This window comes from Trichomycterus rosablanca, chromosome 17 (genome assembly GCF_030014385.1).
Source record: "Trichomycterus rosablanca isolate fTriRos1 chromosome 17, fTriRos1.hap1, whole genome shotgun sequence".
NCBI classification, from domain to species: domain Eukaryota; kingdom Metazoa; phylum Chordata; class Actinopteri; order Siluriformes; family Trichomycteridae; genus Trichomycterus; species Trichomycterus rosablanca.
Genome location: NC_086004.1, coordinates 17024926 through 17048270, shown reverse-complemented (window position 1 = coordinate 17048270; position 23345 = coordinate 17024926). Strand labels below are relative to the sequence as shown.

At 40.9% G+C, this 23345-nt stretch overlaps 1 protein-coding gene across 2 annotated transcripts in view; it reads left to right on the top strand.

Moving 5' to 3' along the window:
* The window catches only part of ccdc102a (coiled-coil domain containing 102A), a 160630-nt gene that overhangs the window by 54798 nt on the left and 82487 nt on the right, over nucleotides 1-23345 (top strand). For both annotated transcript variants that reach the window (XM_063012751.1, XM_063012752.1), the window contains exons 3-5: nucleotides 6135-6352; nucleotides 11591-11699; nucleotides 17422-17538. In XM_063012751.1, coding sequence (XP_062868821.1) covers nucleotides 6135-6352; nucleotides 11591-11699; nucleotides 17422-17538 — 444 coding nt within the window. The remainder of the gene's footprint in view (nucleotides 1-6134; nucleotides 6353-11590; nucleotides 11700-17421; nucleotides 17539-23345) is intronic.

The window sequence follows — 23345 nt, the reverse complement described above, 5'->3', positions numbered from 1 at the left end:
CTGCATTCAGTAATGACTATTAAATAAATATGAGTGTTATAGAAATATTAGAAAAATATGAAGCTTTAATCTCAATATTTTGAGAACAATGAGTAGCTTACTGTTTTTTAATGATAGAAGACTTAGTGACTTCTTTTTGATGGGTCAAAATACAGTTAATATGCAAAATAATATAAACCACACATGAAAAAAAGTTTGACGTATTTGAAGTAACAAATCATAGAAACAGCTGCACAAATGTGGTTTATACGCTTGATTTTTGTTTTTAACAGTGCCATTAGCTATGAAAGAGCTCTGACAACAAACACTTTGATGTGACATTTCAAAGCAAAATGTTGCAACTAACAGTTACAGTTAAGCCAAGTAGTGGGTCCTCAAATTAATCACAGTAGGTAAAATATTTTATTATTTATTCCTGGCTGATGTCAATGGATTTAAGTATTTTTCAAAAGGGATCAATGGTTGCCTGTTAAAACTTACTGACAAGAATAGACATGCACTTTACATGAATGTTTAAAACACCAATTTAAAAATGGTCACTATTACTCCAGCCCATCACTGCTGAGATCTGGGTTTGAATCCCGGCGACATTTTAATCATAATGTCCAGAACACCTTCTACGACCTTCCCAATGACCAAATTTTATATTTTTGCTTTTTCTCCAATTTCCCCCCCAATCTAGTCTTATTCAATTACCCGATTGCATTACGCTTCCTCTCTGCTGATGCTGACTTCCACTTCTGACCGAGGAGAGCCGAGAATTACACCCCCCTACACGTGTGCAGTAGCCGACTGCATCTTTTTACCTGCAAGGCGAGTTCATAGCTTTGAGTACGGAGAGCCACACCCTGATCAACGCATTATCCCCAGCCAGCAGAAGTCGTAATTGCATCAGTTATGCTGGATGGCAGAGCCGAGTTTCAAACTGACGAGTTCGAAATGTCAGCTCTGATGTGCTAGTGTGTTTTACCGCTGCGCCACCTGAGCACCCCCCAATAACCAAATTTAAAATCATTGAGCCTTTATGGCTGTGTAAATGTGAATTACTCTTCCTTTGCCTCTTAGACAACTAGACCATTGTCTTTTTGAAGAATATTTCAATGAACCACTGCAAACAATTTCAAAATGTCAACAGAAGCCTGCTTTTAGACATTGGAGGCCTGTTAACTCCTCTGTTACTTTTTTCTGTTATTCTGATTGTTGTTTACTATCAAAGCATAAAGTAGCTTTGAGTTGTGTTAGATTATTATAAACTCAAATGTTAAAGTCAGAAAATACTGGACTTTCTACATCTGATCTACAAGTTTGACTATTTTAAAATGAGTCAATTGACATAACACAGCTGCAGCACTAACAACCTAGCGACTGTATCCTTCCTCTTCTTTTGGCTGCTCCCATTAGGGGTCGCCATAGCAGATGATTCTTCTCCAGCTTGTTCAGTCCTGAACACCTTCCTCTCCTTCTCCTGCCTGGTGGCTCCATCCTCAGCACCCTTCTCCCGATATAACTTTCATCCCTCCTCTGCACATGCCCAAACCATCTCAATCTCGTCTCACAAAACATCCTACTGGCACTCTAATAAACTCGTTCCTAATCTTGTCCATCCTTGTCACTTTCAATAAGAATCACAGCATCTTCATCTCTGTTCTTCTGTCTTTTTGTCAGTACCACTGCCCCCAAGCTCTACAACATAGCAGACCTCACTTTTTTGATAGTGCAAATTATGCAGAGCACCTGTAACAGTCTAATTTACAGTGAAATAGCCAGTTGATTCAACATCAACATCTAGGTTGTATAAATAGGGAAGCAAATACTGCCACTTTCTTTTAACCAATAACCGACCGATTTAAAGTTGACAGTTAACAATAACCAACAAGCTTATAGCATCCCATTACAATACAAAACACATGACAAATTCATATCAACACGCCTTTATATAATGAAAAACTGGGTACAATTGTGAACATGGCAGTAATGTAGAACAAGAAGATGAATTTGTGAGCAGAACCAGACTTTAAGTACAACCCCAAATCAGAAAAAGTTGGGACGGCATGGAAAATGCAAATAATAAAAAAACAGTTTCTTACATTTACTTTGATTGTTATTTGATTGCAGACAGGATGAACCCAAGATATTTAATGTTTTATCTGTTTTATTTAATTTTTTAATAAACATTAATTCCTGCATTTCAGATCTGCAACACATTCCAAAAAAATTTGGGACAGTAAAGCATTTACCACTTTTTAATGTAGCCATTCCTTTTCACCACACTTAAAAGCCGTTTTGGCACCGAGGATACCAAGTGATTTAGTGTTTCAGCTTTTATTTTGTCCCATTCATCCTGCAAACACGTCTTAAGATGCGCAACAGTACGGGGTCGTTGTTGCATTTTTCCTTTCAAAATTCTCTATTGGGGACAGGTCAGGACTGTAGGCGGGTCAGTTCAGTACCCGTACCCTCTTTCTCCGCAGCTATGCCTTTGTAATGTGTGCAGCATGTGGATTTGCATTGTCTTGTTGAAAAATACGTGGACATCTCTGGAAAAGATGACGTCTTGAAGGCAGCATATGTTGCTCTAAGATCTCAATGTACTTTTCTGCATGAATGACTTTTGCCAAGGGCACTGACACAGCCCCATACCATGACAGACCCTGGCTTTTGGACTTGTTGCTGATAACAGTCTGGATGATCCGTTTCATTTTTGGTTCGGAGCACACATGGTCCATTTTTTTCAAAAAAGACCTGGAATGCTTATTCATCTGACCACAATACACATCTCCACTGTGTGATGGTCCATCCTAGATGCCTCCGAGCTCAAATAAGTCGATGCCGCTTCTGGACATGGTTAACATAAGGCTTCTTTTGTGCACAGTAAAGTTTTAAGTGGCATTTGTGCATGTTACTCTGTATTGTAGTGCTTGACAAAGGTTCGGCAAAGTAATCCCTTCGAAGATCGAAGATCACTGGAGTTCAGCTTAAGCTTGTGCCCTTGGCCTTTACGTACTGAAATGAAATGATTTAATGATATTATGCACTGTAGAGGGAGAAATATGCAAATCCCTTACAATCTTTCTTTAGGGTACATTGTTTTTAAACATTTCAATCATTTTCTCACACATTTGATGACAAACTGGAGATCCTCTGATCATCTTTGCTCATCAAAGACTCAGCCTTTCCTGGATGCTGCTTCTGTACCAAACCATGATTACAATCACCTGTTGACATCACCTGTTTGGAATTACATGATTTTTTATTTTTTTCACCTCATTACTAGCCCTAAATTGCCCCCGTCCCAACTGAAGTTGAAGTTGAGCAGATAAAAAAATATCTTGTGTTCATCCTGTCTGCAAACAAATAAAAGTAAATGTAAGGAACACTGCATTTTTATTTTATTTGCATTTTCCATACTGTCCCAACTTTTTCTGATTTGTGGTTGTAGATTCGGTGGTTAATAGTTCAATACAAGTGCAAACCAAACATGTTTAATCATAATTAATCATGAAACGGTCTGTATATTGAAGCTCTTCATGACTTTATTAGTGTGTTAGATTAAATAAGATTGTAAGCAGATTTCTTCAGATATCTTTATACTGGAGCCTGACGCACACTATTCACATAATTACACACAGATCCACATGTGCAGTGTTTTACATGCAGTCAGACTTTATAGTGACACAACAGCTTCTGTTTGTAATTTAAATATCTTACAGTTTTGTTTTTTAATTAGAACTACAAACGCGATTGCTCACAGAGCTGCCACATGCTTAGCAGACTGAGGGTGACTAGGAGTGACTACATCTGGATTCATCGAACAACGACTTGCTGGTTATCGTCAGCATCACTAATTTCATCAAAAATGATATGATAAACAAGATATTCATCAAAAATGGTTAAAAAAATTCTAGATTGTGATATAATTCAAATAGACATACCATTTTAACTGTTATGTGAAGTTAATGTGAAGTTATCCAACCAGTGAAAGTCATTCATTCAAGCTTAGTATGTTATTTGTGACAGAACTATATAGTACAGTAGTTTGAGATGTAATCATATTATCGGACATTTTATGCAAATATTAATAAGTAGGAGACATTTTTTTTCTTTATGCATTTTTTCCCTTTTTCTCCCTTTTTAGCGTGTCCAATTGCCCGATTGCATCATGCTTCCTCTCCACCAATGCCGATCCCTGCTCTGATTGAGGAGAATGAAGCTAACCCACGCCCCCTCCGACACGTGGGCAGCATGCAGAATGCATCTTATCACCTACACTTTGACGAGTGCAGTGCAGCTCAGCGTTGTGTACGGAGAGACACACCCTGAGAGCACTCTTTTCTCATCTCTGTGCAGGTGCCATCAGTCAGCCAGCAGAGGTCGTAATTGCACCAATCATGAGAAAGAGAGACCCTATTCGGCTTAGTCCCGCCCATATCTGAACAACAGGCCAATCGTTGTGCATGTGGCCTCTCAGCCTTAGCCGGTAGGCAGAGCTGGAATTCAATACGATGTATTCAAGATCCAGCTCTGGTTCCAGCGTGTGTTTTTACCGCTGCGCCACCTGAGCGGCTGAGATCCAAATCCGAACCTCAGCAGTGCTACTGGCCGACACATACAGACATGATTTTGGGAAGAAGAAGTGGTCACAAAGTTAATGCCTTATGCCCAGGGTTTTACAGTGAAATCGGATCTGCCATGGCCCTGACCGTGTAGGATGTTAAATAGAGTTGGGGTAAATATTTGTTCTTTGTCTGTGTCGTGGGGCGGATGGCCTCTAATGAGCAAGAAAACACTCCCCAAATATTACAGTGGTACCTTGTAACTTGACGTCCTGTGAACTCGAAATTTTTGAAACTCAACGCCCTTTGTCGAGAAATTTGTACCTGTAAACCCGACGTTTACCTTAACTGGACGTGTGTGCGATCGCCGTGTTGCTTAGCGCTTGGCTGGAGCGGTGCAGTAAGTACATCATCAAAGCACAACTATGAGATGAATCTGCATTTGTGTGGAATAACTGATAAATTCACTCTGAAAGCGTCCACATGTATCTGTGTTTAGGTGGATTTTCCTCCTGTTTCACTTTTAAACTTTTGTTATAGCTCAGGGTGCTTAGAAATTGTAAAAATCAGCTTTTCCGATAGTCTAAAACACTCATCATTAAAAAAAAAAAAAAAAAAAGCTTAACGTGACTTAATACAGTATATTAAAAGAACGACATAGAAACACTAAACCTCTCTTAATTATTACGCTCATAAGTTCTCTCCACTAATGAAATTTCTCGCTCGTTTTAGTACAGTTAAGTACAGTTAAGCTTTGTGCACCGGCACATTCCATAGAAAATAACAGCACAGCCACACAAGTAAGTAAATTGCACAGTTTGAGAATAAGGTACAAGGAAAAAAAGAATAAATGTATCCTCATTTTGTTATTATTATCACTAATTATTATTATTATTGGTGTTGTTATTTCAATGCCATCAGTATCATTAGCACCCCCAGCTCTGTGCTGGAGCTTGGCACTGGACATTTGAAATTAATGGAAGTGTCAGACTTGACCTTTACACCAGATGGATCTATGTTTTGTGCAGCTATTAGTAATGATGGTAACCCTCTCTTCCATTTATACTGATAAAGGTCAGTTCCAGTCATTCTGCTTTCTTAGTGAAAGCGGAAACACCCAGTCCATGTCAGCTTGTGCTGAATGAGCAAACACTGCAGGGTTCATGATCTTGTCATTCTATCCGTTGCATGCCACTTTAGGTCTTGCTTTACACATCAACATGCTGACGTGCTTCCACATGTGAAATTCATCATCACTCCTCTATTGCCCTCTGCTGGCTAAGAACATGTGTCGGATACTTTGTGGTTATTGACATACTGTAGCTGCAGAACATCACGAGACCCCAGAATCACTGCTGTGTAACAGGGGGCTTGAATGAAAATAGAGCTTGTAGTTAAAAACAGTAAATGAAGTGTAACAGAACAGTTTGATTTAATAATAACAGGCAATGATGATTGATTCGGTGTGAACACAGGTTGACGAGAGATTCAGTCTACAAGAGGCAAATAGGATAACTTCCCTTTTTCACTGTGGACGCCTCATTTTCTCCAACAATATTTTTTGTTTTTATTTCCTTTCAGGAGATGCAGCTGTTGGAGGCTCTGCTGAGGGCCAAAGCGGAGGCTCCGGACTCATGGGATGCTCGCAGTGTGAGCAGCTTGCGCTCAGCTCTGAGCCGCCAGGACCGGAGCAAGTTACTTTGGGAAGATTTGGCTTCCATGGAGGAAGACTCGAGCAAGCTCAACGCCCTTCAGCTGCGTCTCGATGAGTCACAGAAAGTTCTGCTAAAGGAGCGCGAGTGAGACCTCTCTTATTCTTACAATTTTTTCTCCACTTGCGTAGATGGTAAATGTATAAGATTTATGATTTTATCAGCTGTGTCATTTCGGGTCAAATTTATTTGTATAGCACTTTTAAAACCCCTAATGAGCAAACCAGGGGCAACAGTGACAAGGGGTCTGTCCGAAAACCTAGTGAGCTATCTACATAGACAGCATTTTACTTCATCTCATGCTCGCTCCCGAGAAGAAGGCTATTTATTTATCTATTTATTTTTATTTATAATTTTTCCCATTTCCCCCCCCAATTTTCTCCCCTAATCTAGTCGTGTCCAATTACCCTGATTACATCCTCTATACTGATTCGACCCTTCACCGCTGACTGACGACGCCTCTCAACTGACATGCGCCCCCTCCGCCTTGTACAGTCAGTACAGACTGCATTTTTCACCTGCACGAGTCGAGTTCATACACCGACGGGCACTGTGTACGGAGGGCCACACCCCCATCAGCATAATTCCTCAGCTCTGTGCAGGCGCCATCAGTCAGCCAGCAGGGGCCGCAGTCGCACCAGTTATGAGGACCTATGATCCGACTTTTTACCCCTAACCCTGAACAACAGCCAATCGTTGTTCATGCTGCCGCCCAGCCCAGTCGGAAGGCAGAGCGGAGATTCGATACGATGTATTCAAGACCCCAACTCTAGCGTACTTTACCGCTGCGCCACCTGAGCGGCTAGAAGTCTGTCTAAATTCTTAGATGCCTTAAAATGCTGCCTACTAAGGTCCCTTATTTCGATGTGATAAACTGACTGAATAACGAGGGAGCATCTGATGCTTCCTTAGCAGTGAAGGCAATCCCAGCATTCTGTGCGACACAACTTTTCTCACCAAAGATTTCGAGTATGGCGGACGAATGCAGAGCAACGAACAGTAACAGTTTTAATAGTGATTTTTTAGTGATTTGTAATATGTATAAATGTATACAAGTGTAATTTATTTGCAAATTCAGGCTTATCAGTGACAACTTAATTATTTTTGGTACATGGAGGGAGATGTTAGCTTGCATGCCAGCAGGTTGTGTTTGAATGGTCTGAGGCTTGCTCTGTTAGCTTAGTAAGCGAAAGCTGCGGTGACATAAGGCAGGCTATTCAAAAACACTACTTAGACAGCAATTATAAGTTTGATGTCTTATTAGAATTTGCTCTACTTAGGTAGATACCTAGGTAGGCAGTAGACAGCAAGGTAGCTCACTAGGCTTTTCAAACAGACCTTAGAAAACACAAGGCAGGGATGTAACGATTCACCACAAGACCAGTTAATGAACGATTCACATTGATTCATGTAAAATGAATCGATATTCACTTTAAACAGCAGAGGGCACTGGCGCTATACATCTCGCCTGGTTGACGTCACTGGCGCTATATGCCTAGTTGCCAAATTCGTGGTTTTTCAGCCAAATTGGGCTTAATTCAAAATTGTTTTGCATAATTTGTACCTACCTCAGAAATAAAAGGGCATTCATTATTTACATAAATAAAACATAATCACAAATACAGTATTGTATTTTATTTTTTTAAGAGAAATAATAAAAGGAAACTTTGTCATAATTTGTCTTCAATTTCAGTTTAAAAAATCGCTCCATTACGTTAGCCCACCACCGCTGAAGTCTGGGTTTGAATATCAGCTGTGCTATTGGCCGGTCGTGCACCTACACAGATATGATTGGCTATATCTTGGGGCGGATGGCCAAAGCACTACAATGGATTAGTGCCCCCTGTTTAGGGTATTCCTGCCTTGCGCCCAGTGTTTCTGGGTGAAACTGAACCTGCTGCGACCCTGACCAGGATAAAGCAGTTGATGAAAATGCAAAAGAAAACTAAATAAGTAAATAGAAAATTAATTAGAAAAAAATAATAAAAAGCCATCATCCTTTAATTAAGTCTTTGGTAGAATAAAATCTGATAAGTTTCTGGACACTGTAAGAGCAGTCACTGAATTCTCATTATGTCTAGCAGTCCAGCGGTAACAGCACTGTTCATATGGCAGCTTTCAACCTACAAGTGGGTGGAAAGTTTCATGTCAGAAACCCCAGGGTAAAAACAACTAAATGTGTAGTTAAAATGTGATATAAAGAATAATTCTGTTATGCAGAGTACAGCACTTTGTGCTAAATCAGTTGATTTAAATACTGTGGAGCTGCTGCATGTTGAACCAACTGGAGCTTGTTTATGAATTTACCAGAGCATCCAGTGTGAAGGACATTTCAATATTGGAATAATCTAATCTTGAGTTACACATGGATAAACTCATGAATCAGCTTGACAGTGTCATTAATAGAAAGTATATTTATTTTGGCAATATTATGAAGATGAGAGATTCTAAAAATTGTACTTATGTGTGAATCAGAGGAGAGGTTTGAATCACCCGATCACAGAGAGTATGCCCAGCAACCCACTGGGGGAAAGTCATTTCAGTTGCTTGCATTTGTGATCTTTCAGTCATTAACCAAAGGTCATGACTGCAGGTAAGGTTGGGACAGTATGAAAAATGCTAATAAAATAAAAATGCAGTGTTCCTTACATTTACTTTGACTTTCATTTGATTGCAGACAGTTTGAACCTGAGATATTCTATGTTTTGTCTGTTTAACTTCATTTCATTTGTTAATATACCTCCATTCCTGCAACACATTCCAAAAAAAGTTGGGACAGGGGCAATTTAGGGCTAGTAATAGTGAAAAAACTAAATAATGTTTGGCATCACATCCAGAACCATGTCCAGAAGCGGCGTCGACTTCTCTGGGCTCGGCGGCATCTAGGATGGACCACCACACAGTGGAAACGTGTATTGTGGTCAGATGAATCAGCATTCCAGGTCTTTTTTGGAAAAAATGCTGTGGACCAAAGACGAAATGAATCATCCAGACTGTTATCAGCAACAAGTCCAAAAGCCAGGGTCTGTCATGGTATGGGGCTGTGTCAGTGCCCTTGGTAAAGGTCATTTACACTTCTGTGATGGCAGCATTAATGCAGAAAAGTACATTGAGATCTTAGAGCAACATATGCTGCCTTCAAGATGTCATCTTTTCCAGGGACGTCCATGCATTTTTCAACATGGCAATGCAAAACCACATGCTGCGCACATTACAACGGCATGGCTGCAGAAGAGGGTACAGGTACTGGACTGGCCTGCCTGCAGTCCTGACCTGTCCCCAATAGAGAATGTGTAGAGAATTTTGAAACGACAAATGCGACAATGACGACCCCGTACTGTTGCACATTATAAGATGTGTTTGCAGGAAGAATGGGACAAAATAAAACCTGAAACACTAAATCACTTGGTATCCTCGGTGCCAAAACGTCTCTTAAGTGTTGTGAAAAGGAATGGCAAGTTTACAAAGTGGTAAATGCTTTACTGTCCCAACTTTTTTGGAATGTGTTGCAGGCCTGAAATGCAGGAATGGATGTTTATTAATAAATGAAAGGAAGTTGAGCAGACAAAACATGAAATATCTCAGGTTCCACCTGTCTGCAATCAAATAAAAGTCAAAGTAAATGTAAGAAACTCTGTGTTTTTATTTTATTTGCATTTTCCATACTGTCCCAACTTTTTCTGATTTGGGGTTGTAGATCGACCGGTCAATTGAGAGTTTTGCTTTATGGCTCAGTTCTGTCTTTACTATTATGGTCTGGTACAGTGGCCGCATTACTACCAATGCTGCAATTAACCTACAGTTGATCTCATGATCCTTCTTCCTATCACTCATGATCAAGACCCTGAGATTCTTGAACTCCCACTCTTGGGGTAGGTTTTCATCCCTTACACATGATGGAGACCCCCATACCAAGGCACAAATCATGGATTCTGACGCCCAATTGAGCAAGCCTGACTTACTGCTGAGAATTTAAACAGAGATACAAATCAAACTCCAAGAGTACAAATACCGAATGGCTTGCCTCAGTGAACCTGGCAACCCATACTCCTGGAGCACCCCCCCCCCCAAAAGATATCACAGGAACTCATATGTGTTTTCCAAATACACAAAACGTGTAGATTGAAGTAGCAAACTCCCATGTCCACTCATTTCTCTGGGAGAGGGTGAAGAGTTGATCTGCTGTTTTGTTTGGCCAAGGAAATGGAATCCATTGAATTCCCTCAGCAAAACAATGGAGTCAGCTCATGGAATCCTCTCCAGAACTCCACCCACTGTCTCCAAGAGGGCCTGATACTCTGAACTGCTGTTGGGCGCATATGCATACACAATTTTTCTCTCTACGAGCCAAAGACACATTGAGGAAACTTTTGGTTACTGGGACAAACTCCACCTATACGCTCGTCAGCAACCTGTGAGTATCCCCACACCGGCCCAGCGCCTCTCATCCTGTGCATCCCCTATCAAGGAGCCCATAGTCCAAGGTTCCAGAGCCCTTCCTGTGCTGAGAGGCAATCCCAACTATATCTATATCAACTATACATATAGTATATTATACCCCCCAGTGAGGTTACATTACATGTGCCAAGAGCCATAATGCAGGGGGTGGGTCTACCTGATTCTCTCACACTGCCTTTTTGGGCTGAATCTGGCCGGGTTATGTTGGCTGCCCAGCCACCGGGCACTTCTCTGTGGACATTACCTCCAGGCCTGGCTTAGGGGATAGGTCCTGGCAAACCCTCTCTCAGACCGGGAACACAACATTCTGTTATCTGTGCTCATAAGCATACTTTATGGATTGTGTTTTTCTGGACCTTTACTCTAGACCTGTTCGTTTTGGGAGACAGCTCCCAACGATATAGCCCTGGAGATCAATAGACAGACCACACAAGCTCTTCCTCCACGACAAGGTCCTGATCCAGGAAGGGCTGTCTAGTTATAATGTTTTTATTTCTTTATTTTTGGCAAAAGTTAATGCATTTCTGGATTTTTTTTCTCAGCGTTTTATATTGGCTGACAATTTCTACTGACAGTTATTTACCTGCCTTTAACAGCTCTGTACTGATCAGTTAAGGCTTGATGTATTAATTTTGTTCCTAGGCTTTATAATTGAATGAGTTTTTGAACGTTTGCAACTTCTAGTATTACTGTTATTGTATATGTAGTTATTATTGCATTTTAACAATATTAATCCAGAATGACTTATTTTCATTCTTTTTGTTACACTTTCAGCTGTGTCAGAGTAATTTGGTAAATGGTGATGTTGGACTATTAGCTGCTGCATTGTGGTATATAATGTAATGATGTTGTTTTTGCTGTTTGCAGGGATAAGCAGGCACTTAGTAAGAACATAGAGAAGCTGGAGTTGGAGTTGAGCCAGTGGAAGCTGAAATATGAGGAACTCAATAAGAGCAAACAAGAGGCCCTTAAACAGGTAAGAGTAACTTTTAGGTGGCGTCTGACAGGTGTCACCATTGTAGAAAACAGTGAAGTATATTCCGTGGAACATTCATTTAACGGATTTCGGATTTAACAGACAAAATCTGGAAAGCCAAATGTCCGGTCCGATTGTTTAAAATTCCTGTGAGAAGCATAGCAACACCAGTAGTTCAGTAATTGTCCACTAGCCAACACACGTCTCTCTGTTTACATGAGTGATAGGCTTTATTTTGTCAGGAGGCTCACTTTGTTCTTGGTGTTTTATGCTTCATTTTTGCAGTTCTAGTGCTTAGTTATGCACCAGCACTACTCCAGTAGCCACTAGCAGTGCTTCAGACTCGGAATAATACTCCACCACACAACTACGCTCTCCTCCAACAGGTGCACAGTCCTCCTCTTCTCGCCCATGCATTCTGCACAGGCGTCTCTTACACCAATCAGGGTCCTTACACAGCGTATGAAGACCCATGCGTTCACAAATAGTTTGGCCCCCACCCTGCAGATACGTTGGCCAAGTAGTATCTGCTGCAGGCACTGCCAATAATGGCCGCCAGATGGTGCCCAGCTGACCGGTGGCAACACCGAGTTTTGAACCGATGAGTTCAGAAACTCGGTGCTGGTGTGCTAGCGGAATATCCCACTGCGCCACTTGGGCTCCTGTTTTACTGTTTATTATATGTGCATGTTTAGCACCTTTGTGGATCTTAGTGCTGTGTTTTTATATATTTTCGCACCCCCTGGAAAAAAAAGCTTGCTGTTTCGGACAATCACATTTTACAGACAAGTGTTCCCCTGTTAGTCCGTTAAAATAATGTTTCACTGTATTTGTCTTTTAACATCCCACTAGTACTAATAAATTCATTTTTAGAAAACATATGGCACAACCACAACTAGAGGGGGCAGGTCTTAAAAAATCATTGACCTGATAAGAAGGATTTTAGTCATAGAAGCAAACATCTGAAGATGCAGGAGAGATCCACAGCATAGATGGGGGAAGCTGTTTTTGATAATCATAGCCTAAACACTTCACGAAGGGGATTTAGAAAATGGTGATGAAAAGGGAGCCATTATTACAAAAATACATTTTAGTTTGGAGTTTGCCAAAAGATGATGGAGTGCGGCAGTACAGTACATCCAGCTGTGCTAATTATCTTTACAACAGTTCTTATTGGACGTATGTGCCAGTACCTGTACTTTTTATAATATACCAGCAGGTGGCGCTCTGGGTCTATTGCAGTGCTTGTTAAAAGAACATAAAAGCCCAGTATTGTCGTCACAGTCTTCAGAGAGGAAGGTTTTTTAGTACGAAAAGAACAGACACTGAAGATAGAAGTTCAAGCCTTGCACTGAGTATATTATTAGAAATGATTTAACACATTCACCTTAAGCAATTAGCAACACAGAGTTTGACTAAAACAATTAGACATGAAGCCTCAGTTAAAGAAAAAAGCTCCATCTCTTGTCTAGTCTCTAGTAGTTATTTAATTGAAAATGTTTTAATATGTTTAACAGCAAATGCTAGGGTTGTAACGATACACTCTACCCACGATGTGATACGATTCACAATACTGGGTTCATGATAAGATTTTTTCCCGATGAACAAAATGAAATTGAAGACAAATTATGACAAAGTTTCTTTTTATTATTTCTCTTAAAAAATGAAACTCTGTAGTTGTGCTTATCTTTTATTTATCTAAATAATGAATGTCTGTATTTTATTTTATTAAATTTTTTTAAAATGCATTTTCTTCCCATTTTCCTACCAATTTAGCGCACTCAATTTTGTCTTCCGCTGCTGATAGATGCCAGATTGCATCAGAGGAAAGCATGTCGCTGTACACGCCTCTTTCGACACGTGCACAGCCCTCCTCTTCTCGCCCATGCATTCTGCACAGGCGTCTCTTCCACCAGTCAGGGTCCTTACACAGCGTATGAAGACCCACACACACACATAGTCCGGCCCCCACCCTGCAGATACGGTGGCCAATTAGTATCTGCTGCAGGCACTGGCAATTATGCCCGCTAGATGGCACCCAGCCGACCGGTGTCAACACCGAGTTTCGAACCGGGGAGTTCACCTGGGCGCCCAATGTCTTTTTATTTCTGAGGTAGGTACAAACTATGCCAAATAATGCTTATTGTGTAAAAATACTGAAATTAAATTTTAAAACAAATCCAACATTATATAAATTAATGAATAATACAAAAAAAGAAAGTAAATAAATTTGGCTGGAAAATCCCCTACCTGGCAACTTGTGAAGTGCCTTCAACCAAGCGAGGTGAATAGCGCAAGTGCAGATTCATCTTAAATGAATAACCGAATCTAAACGTGGCACATGTTCACCGATTTTTAGCTGTCTAGTGGTGCATCGTTACATCCCTAGCAAATGCCTCTACTTTTTTTGTTTATTTCTTATTTTAAAGCTGTGCGCTGTCCCCCAAAATGTCCTCATTTTCTCATTGCAATTTCTCCACTGTATGCACACCTACAGCAGATGAAGGCCACAGGCTAGCAAACATCCTCTCTGACAAATGTACTGTTGCCAACTTCTTCTCTTTTAAACTATACCCAACCATGTCTGGAGAGATGGAACACTTGATTTCTTGATAAAAATCAGAGTCTGTACCTGTGGTACAGTGAACAGCAGTGGGTAGTTAAGTGCTTGCAGGTGGTGGGAATTTGCAGGACTGGAGCATGACAAGAAGTGTAAATCTAATATGTGTCCGAGCAGCAGAAATAAGCAGCAGTGTGTTGTAGCATGAGCTGCTGAGCTTAGTCCAGCTGTGAGCAAACTGCACTGCATTGTAATTACTGATTCTAAACCACAGAGAAGACAGAGGCACTTTAACACACACACACACACACACACATACAGGGGTTGGACAAAATAACTGAAACACCTGGTTTTAGACCACAATAATGTATTAGTATGGTGTAGGGCCTCCTTTTGCGGCCAATACAGCGTCAATTGGTCTTGGAAATGACATATACAAGTCCTGCACAGTGGTCAGAGGGATTTTAAGCCATTCTTCTTGCAGGATAGTGGCCAGGTCACTACGTGATGCTGGTGGAGGAAAACGTTTCCTGACTCGCTTCTCCAAAATACCCCAAAGTGGCTCAATAATATTTAGATCTGGTGACTGTGCAGGCCACGGGAGATGTTCAACTTCACTTTCATGTTCATCAAACCAATCTTTCACCAGTCTTGCTGTGTGTATTGGTGCATTGTCATCCTGATACACGGCACCGCCATTGGATGCACATGGTCCTCCAGAATGGTTCGGTAGTCCTTGGCAGTGACGCGCCCATCTAGCACAAGTATTGGGCCAAGGGAATGCCATGATATGGCAGCCCAAACCATCACTGATCCACCCCCATGCTTCACTCTGGGCATGCAACAGTCTGGGTGGTACGCTTCTTTGGGGCTTCTCCACACCGTAACTCTCCCGGATGTGGGAAAAACAGTAAAGGTGGACTCATCAGAGAACAATACATGTTTCACATTGTCCACAGCCCAAGATTTGCGCTCCTTGCACCATTGAAACCGACGTTTGGCATTGGCACGAGTGACCAAAGGTTTGGCTATAGCAGCCCGGCCGTGTATATTGACCCTGTGGAGCTCCCGACGGACAGTTCTGGTGGAAACAGGAGAGTTGAGGTGCACATTTAATTCTGCCGTGATTTGGGCAGCCGTGGTTTTATGTTTTTTGGATACAATCCGGGTTAGCACCCGAACATCCCTTTCAGACAGCTTCCTCTTGCGTCCACAGTTAATCCTGTTGGATGTGGTTTGTCCTTCTTGGTGGTATGCTGACATTACCCTGGATACCGTGGCTCTTGATACATCACAAAGACTTGCTGTCTTGGTCACAGATGCGCCAGCAAGACGTGCACCAACAATTTGTCCTCTTTTGAACTCTGGTATGTCACCCATAATGTTGTGTGCATTGCAATATTTTGAGCAAAACTGTGCTCTTACCCTGCTAATTGAACCTTCACACTCTGCTCTTACTGGTGCAATGTGCAATTAATGAAGATTGGCCACCAGACTGGTCCAATTTAGCCATGAAACCTCCCACACTAAAATGACAGGTGTTTCAGTTATTTTGTCCAACCCCTGTATATATATAAGCACTTTGTAGTTCTACAATTACTGACTGTAGTCAATCTGTTTCTCTACATACTTTTTTTAGCCTGTTTTCATCCTGTTCTTCAATGGTCAGGACCACCACAGAGTAGGTATTATTTACAAGGTAGACCAACTAGGTATAAGCAGGTATAATTTGGGTAGTGGATCATTCTCAGCACTGCAGTGACACTGACATGGTGGTGGTGTGTTAGTGTGTGTTGTGCTGGTATGAGTGGATCCGACACAGCATCACTGCTAGAGTTTTTGATTACCATGTCCACTCACTGTCCACTCTATTAGACACTCCTACCTAATTGGTTCACCTTGTAGATGTAAAGTCAGAGACGATCGCTCATCTATTGCTGCTGTGTGAGTTGGTCATCTTCTAGACCTTCATCAGTGGTCACAGGACGCTCCCCACGGGGAGCTGTTGGCTGGATATATTTTTGGTTGGTGGACTATTCTCAGTCCAACAGTGACAGTGAGGTGTTTAAAATCTCCATCAGCATTGCTGTGTCTTATACACTCATACCAGCACAACACACACTAACACACCACCACCATGTCAGTGTCACTGCAGTGCTGAGAATGACCCACCACCCAAATAATACCTACTCTGAGGTGGTCTTGGGAGAGTCCTGACCATTGAAGAACAGCATGAAAGGGTGCTAACAAAGCATGCAGAGAAACAGATAGACTACAGTCAGTAATTGTAGAACTACAAAGTGCATCTATATGGTAAGTGAAACCGATTAACTAGACAATGGTGCGTAGAAACAAGGAGGTGGTTTTAATGTTATGGCTGATCGGTGTATATATATGTATATGTGTGTAAATATATATATATGTATATATATATATATATATATATATATATATATATATATATATATATATATATATATATATATATATATATATGTATATATATATATATATATATATATATATATATACATATATATATATATATATATATATATATATATATACTGTATATCTCTCAACACCCTTCGTCGAGACATTTGTATTCTTAACCTCAATGCTTCTCTTAAACTCAACGTGTTTAGTTTGTTTTTAAAAAATGTATTTATTTAATTTCAAATTAACAATAAACGGTCGCTTTGTTCAGTGCTCGGCTTGAGCAGTGTTGTAATACGTCATCAAAGTGTGCATATGAGACGAAACTGCATTTGTGTGGAATAACCGTCAAATTCACTCTAAAAGCGTCCATGTATCTGTGATTAGCTGGGTTTTCCTCCTGTTTCACTTTTAAACTTGTGTTACAGCTCGGGGTGCTGAGAATCAGCTTTTTATTTCAGTGTTTTTATATTATATTTGCGTTATTTTCAGTGTATAAGTGTCAAAAACAACCCCATTATTTTACATTACCCTAAAATATATGCAGTTCCACGAGACCATGGAACGCATTAACAGGTTTCCCATACATCCTTATGGGAGAAAATACCTTGAAACGCAATGTATTTTAAACTCAACGCCACTTCCAGAACCAATTGACGTTGAGTTTCAAGTCCCCTTTTCTCTCTCCTCACTCTTTAACCCATTTTCCTGTCTTTGCTCATCCAGCTTAACCTGCTGAAGGAAGTGCATCAAGATGAGCTTGGACGCATGTCTGAGGATCTGGAGGATGAACTTGGAGCTCGCACCAGCATGGACAAGAAGCTAGCTGAGCTTCGAGCTGAGGTGAAAACCTACACACATTTCAATCAAGCATGTTTCCAGCTGATTTTGATATTAAGACTACATCTAAGGAAGGGGATTTTTCTTAACCATTAAAATGGTCTGAACACTCTTAAAGGTTCGTATTTTATATCATTTTAAACAAGATTCTTTAAAACTCACTGTATATTTATTAAGACATCAGGCAGCCTCTCCAATGGCTGTTCTGTTATGTACTAAGCACATGTTTACGGTATTTTTTTATTATTTATTAGGATTTTAACGTCTTGTTTTACACACTTTGGTTACATTCATGACAGACACTGGAGTTACTCGTAACACAAGATTCATCAGTTCACAAGTTTAATGTCAAACACAATCATGGACAATTTTGTATCTCCAATTCACCTCACTTGCATGTCTTTGGACTGTGGGAGGAAACCGGAGCTCCCGGAGGAAACCCACGCAGACACGGGGAGAACATGCAAACTCCACACAGAAATGACCCGGACCTCCCCACCTGGGGTCGGAACCCAGGACCTTCTTGCTGTAAGCCGACAGTGCTACCCACTAAGCTTAGTCAATGGTAAAACATCAGCACCAAGTATACAGTCAGTGTTGTGCACATTTTTAATAAATTCATTTTTATAAATGAATGTTTATAAATTAAGGTTCATTTTGCAAAGTTAAATTTATGGAACAAGATTTATAAATACATTAATACATGTATTGCAGATACACATTTTTGCCACAACAAATTTTAAATAATAAACCCAATTTAGTGTAGTCAATTTGTGGAATCCTTTTCCACTCATGCTCTCTGCACAGGTGCCTCTATCCACCAATCAGGGTCCTTAGCGTTTTGAAGACCCCGCCCCCATAGTCCGGTTATTGGCACTGCCAATTATGCCCACTAGATGGCAACCAGCCGACCTGTGGCAGCACTGAGTTTCGAACCCAGGAGTTCAGAACCTCAGCGCTGGTGTGCTAGCGAAATATCCCTCTGCTCCATCGGTGTGCCATTTTTATAGGATTTAAGAAACAAAATTATTTTTTTTAAGTTAAGGAAAGAGACAACAGTATAGGGAGGGGTGATCACATAAAAAAAACCTAAAGTATGAACTTTGATAAAAGAAAAATCATGTTTGCAAAATGTACTTCTCCCCTTTATGGTGAAGTTTATACAATTGTATAAAAATATGTAAGTAAACAGAGAAAGAACTTTTGTAAGAATATTAGTTAACATATTTTGGAGAATAAAAATCATTATTTCTCTTCACAAATGTATATATGCATTATTTTTTAACTTTCAGCATCAGTATTTGGTGAAAAATCATTTTGCCTTAATAACCTTTAATAAATGATTTGGTTAACAAGCTTCTGGCAAGTGTTAAACAGGTTCTGAAAGCTGAAGGTTCTTATGTGGAATTTTTGGCTATTTTTTTCATACAAAAGCTTCTAGCTAATTGAGGTTTCATGGCTTTTGTACTACACCTGGTTTCTTTAAATCGGAGATTTTCTCTGAGATTTTAAATCTGCATATCTAGAAGACCACTGCAGGATATTCCAGGATTCCAAGATTTGGTTGACTTGGAAGAGTGCTGGGGATCACTGTCTTGCTGAATTAGTTATCACCAAGGTGCAATTTCATCATAGAAGAATTAGCAGTACTCCTCAAAATGTCTTGGCATTTCTGTGAATTCATAATGTCAGTCACACAATCAAGATTGAGAGTCCCTGAAACAGAAAAACATCCCCATGTCATCCACACCTGCATGCTGGAACTTAGGGATAATGTTGTTGGATATCCTAACATTGATGTAAAGTACGATTAATTATTATTTAAATACAAGATATCTGTGCATACCTGAAAAACAGTATATTAGAACCTGGAAAAGAACTGGAAATAAGAATAGATGTTTTTTTGTACCAGAATAATTTAAGCTCTTTTCTGGTTTATTTAAAAATAGATAACATTTCCAAAAATGAAACAATAGTACACCACCCTCAGGGGTCATCAGGGATATCTGAAGTCTCCAGTTTTACTAGACCACTGAGCCATTGCTAAATTAAATAATCCACTTGTTAGGTCCTATTGTACATGTTTGCAATATTGATCATAAATCTCTGGTATTGTAAGTAGGGTTGGGTGGTATATCGCAAATATCGATATATCTTGGCAAGATCATAGCCTCCAATGGCTTTACCTACCACTCCTATGCAGATGATACAAGTCTCAGCTCGCATCTCAGCATACATGCACGATATCTCACAATGGATGTCCGCTCATTATCTTAAACTCAATCCCAGCAAGACAGAGCTGTTACTTATTCTTGGAGATCAATCTCCAACCCAGGACCTAGTCATCTCTCTTGATGACTCCCAAATCAGACCGTCTGATAATGTAAGGTGACCAACTGACCTTCTCTTCTCATGTAGCCAACATGACAAGATCGTGCCGGTTCCTCCTCTACAACATCAGGAAGATTCACCCATTTCTCTCCATGGAAGCTACTCAGATTCTTGTCCAGTCACTTGTAATCTCGCGGCTGGACTACTGCAACTTCCTCCTGGCAGGTGCTCCTATGTCCACTATTAAAGCCTTGCAGCTCATTCAAAATGCAGCTGCTCGCCTGGTTTTTAACCAACCTAAACGCTGCCACATCACCCCACTGCTGCGTTCTCTTCCTGTAGCTGCATGCATTCAGTTTAAAACAGTGATGCTTGCCTACAAAGCCAAAAATGGACCAGCCTCAAGTTACCTTCGAGGTCTAATAAAACCCTTCTCGGTACCACGCAACCTCCGAGCCACTTGTCTTGCCGGACTTGATCCTCCACCCAGGACTCGAGGAAGACATGACTCAAGGCTTTTCTCTGTACTTGCACCCAAGTGGTGGAACGAACTTCCTCTGTCTGTCCGAACATCTAAGTCTCTTGCTGTCTTCAAAAGACGATTAAAAACCTTCATCACCTCTTTACTAAGCACTTAAGCTGACCTGTACTAAAACACTTATTCATTTCCTGCAAAAAAAACCCCAAAACACTTTGGTTCTAACAGGGTTTCAGCAGATTTGTATTCTTTGATTGTTGTTTACCTAAACTAGAGTAAGGTAATGTTCACTATGGAAGCACTTCTGTAAGTCGCTCTGGATAAGAGCATTTGCTAAATGCCAAAAATGTAAATGCATTCGATATTACTTTTTGCACGATGCTGAAAACGATTTGTTATATCGAGTATGCCTAGGATACACAGATTACTATTCAAGAAAGTTTAAAAACAGAGCACGAAAGTGCTGTGCTGCATGCTCTCTTCCGCGCATGAGTGATAAAAACAAGTCAGAAACGACTCTTTTCAAACTAATTATTCATTGAAATCGAATCAGGGAGCTGTGCTCTTATCTATGGTAAAAATTCATTGGTTTTCATTATTGTGTCGTGCATAAACGACTCCATGGATCAGTGCGCATGTGTTTCAGAAATTCATTTGTGGTTCAGACCTTGATAAACAGCTGTATAAACCAATCGGAGCTTCCGAATTCAAATTTTGGGCAGAACTTAAGTCGTTTCTCCAAAGCAGTATATGCTATTTTTTATTTCTCCAATGTGTGTCATTTAGGTGAGCTGGTAATGGAAAAACTCTCTCTTTATTGGTTGTAGAGTTATAAGTGACAGCTTAGTTAACAAATGACCAGTTTCAGCTTTTAACCGCGATTTATGGGTATATACAGTATATATATGCACATACACACACACTGCCTGGCCAAAAAAAAGGTCACCACCTGGATTTAACTAAGCAAATAGGTAAGAGCCTCCCATTGGATAATTACTGCATGGGTGATTGTTTCAGCTGGCAACAAGTTATTTAACCCTAACTGATGCAGTGAGTAGCTTCTCATTTGTTAAACAACCATGTTGAAAGACACATCCTGTGGTCGTGGAAAATATGTTAATCTGTTCAGAAGGGTCAAATTATTGGTTCAATAGTTTAATAGTAAAAGTAAGAGCATTTCCACATTCACAATGTGAGGGGAACTCAAGGGATTGGGACTAAACAGCTGTGTAGCCTTAAGAAAACCACTTGTCAATGAGGCTAACCGGCAAAAATGGCTTCAATTTGCTAGGGAGCATAAAGATTGGACTCTGGAGCAATGGAAGAAGGTCATGTGGTCTGATGAGTCCAGATTTACCCTGTTCCAGAGTGATGGGCGCATCAGGGTAAGAAGAGAGGCGGCTGAAGTGATGCACCCATCATGCCTACCGTACAAGCCTGTGCGGGCAGTGCTATGATCTGGGCTTGCTGCAGTTGGTCAGGTCTAGGTTCAACAACGTTATGTGCCCAAAGAATGAGGTCAGCTGACTACCTGAATATACTGAACAACCAGGTTATTCCATCAACGGATTTTTTCTTCCCTAATGGCAGGATTCATCGGGCTCAAATCGTGAAAGAGTCGTTCAGGGAGCATGAGACATCATTTTCACACATGGATTGGCCACCACAGAGTGAAGACCTAAACCCCATTGAGAATCTTTGGGATGTGCTGGAGAAGACTTTGCGCAGTGGTCCAAATTTCCCATCATCAATACAAGATCTTGGGGAAAAATGAATGCAACTCTGGACAGAAATAAATGTTGTGACATTGCAGAAGCTTGTGGAAATGATGCCACAGCGAGTGTGTGACCCATATACAGGGGTTGGACAATGAAACTGAAACACCTGGTTTTAGACCACAATAATTTATTAGTATGGTGTAGGGCCTCCTTTTGCGGCCAATACAGCGTCAATTCGTCTTGGAAATGACATATACAAGTCCTGCACAGTGGTCAGAGGGATTTTAAGCCATTCTTCTTGCAGGATAGTGGCCAGGTCACTACGTGATGCTGGTGGAGGAAAACGTTTCCTGACTCGCTTCTCCAAAACACCCCAAAGTGGCTCAATAATATTTAGATCTGGTGACTGTGCAGGCCATGGGAGATGTTCAACTTCACTTTCATGTTCATCAAACCAATCTTTCACCAGTCTTGCTGTCTGTATTGGTGCATTGTCATCCTGATACACGGCACCGCCTTCAGGATACAATGTTTGAACCATTGGATGCACATGGTCCTCCAGAATGGTTCGGTAGTCCTTGGCAGTGACGTGCCCATCTAGCACAAGTATTGGGCCAAGGGAATGCCATGATATGGCAGCCCAAACCATCACTGATCCACCCCCATGCTTCACTCTGGGCATGCAACAGTCTGGGTGGTACGCTTCTTTGGGGCTTCTCCACACCGTAACTCTCCCGGATGTGGGAAAAACAGTAAAGGTGGACTCATCAGAGAACAATACATGTTTCACATTGTCCACAGCCCAAGATTTGCGCTCCTTGCACCATTGAAACCGACGTTTGGCATTGGCACGAGTGACCAAAGATTTGGCTATAGCAGCCCGGCCGTGTATATTGACCCTGTGGAGCTCCCGACGGACAGTTCTGGTGGAAATAGGAGAGTTGAGGTGCACATTTAATTCTGCCGTGATTTGGGCAGCCGTGGTTTTATGTTTTTTGGATACAATCCGGGTTAGCACCCGAACATCCCTTTCAGACAGCTTCCTCTTGCGTCCACAGTTAATCCTGTTGGATGTGGTTTGTCCTTCTTGGTGGTATGCTGACATTACCCTGGATACCGTGGCTCTTGATACATCTCAAAGACTTGCTGTCTTGGTCACAGATGCGCCAGCAAGACGTGCACCAACAATTTGTCCTCTTTTGAACTCTGGTATGTCACCCATAATGTTGTGTGCATTGCAATATTTTGAGCAAAACTGTGCTCTTACCCTGCTAATTGAACCT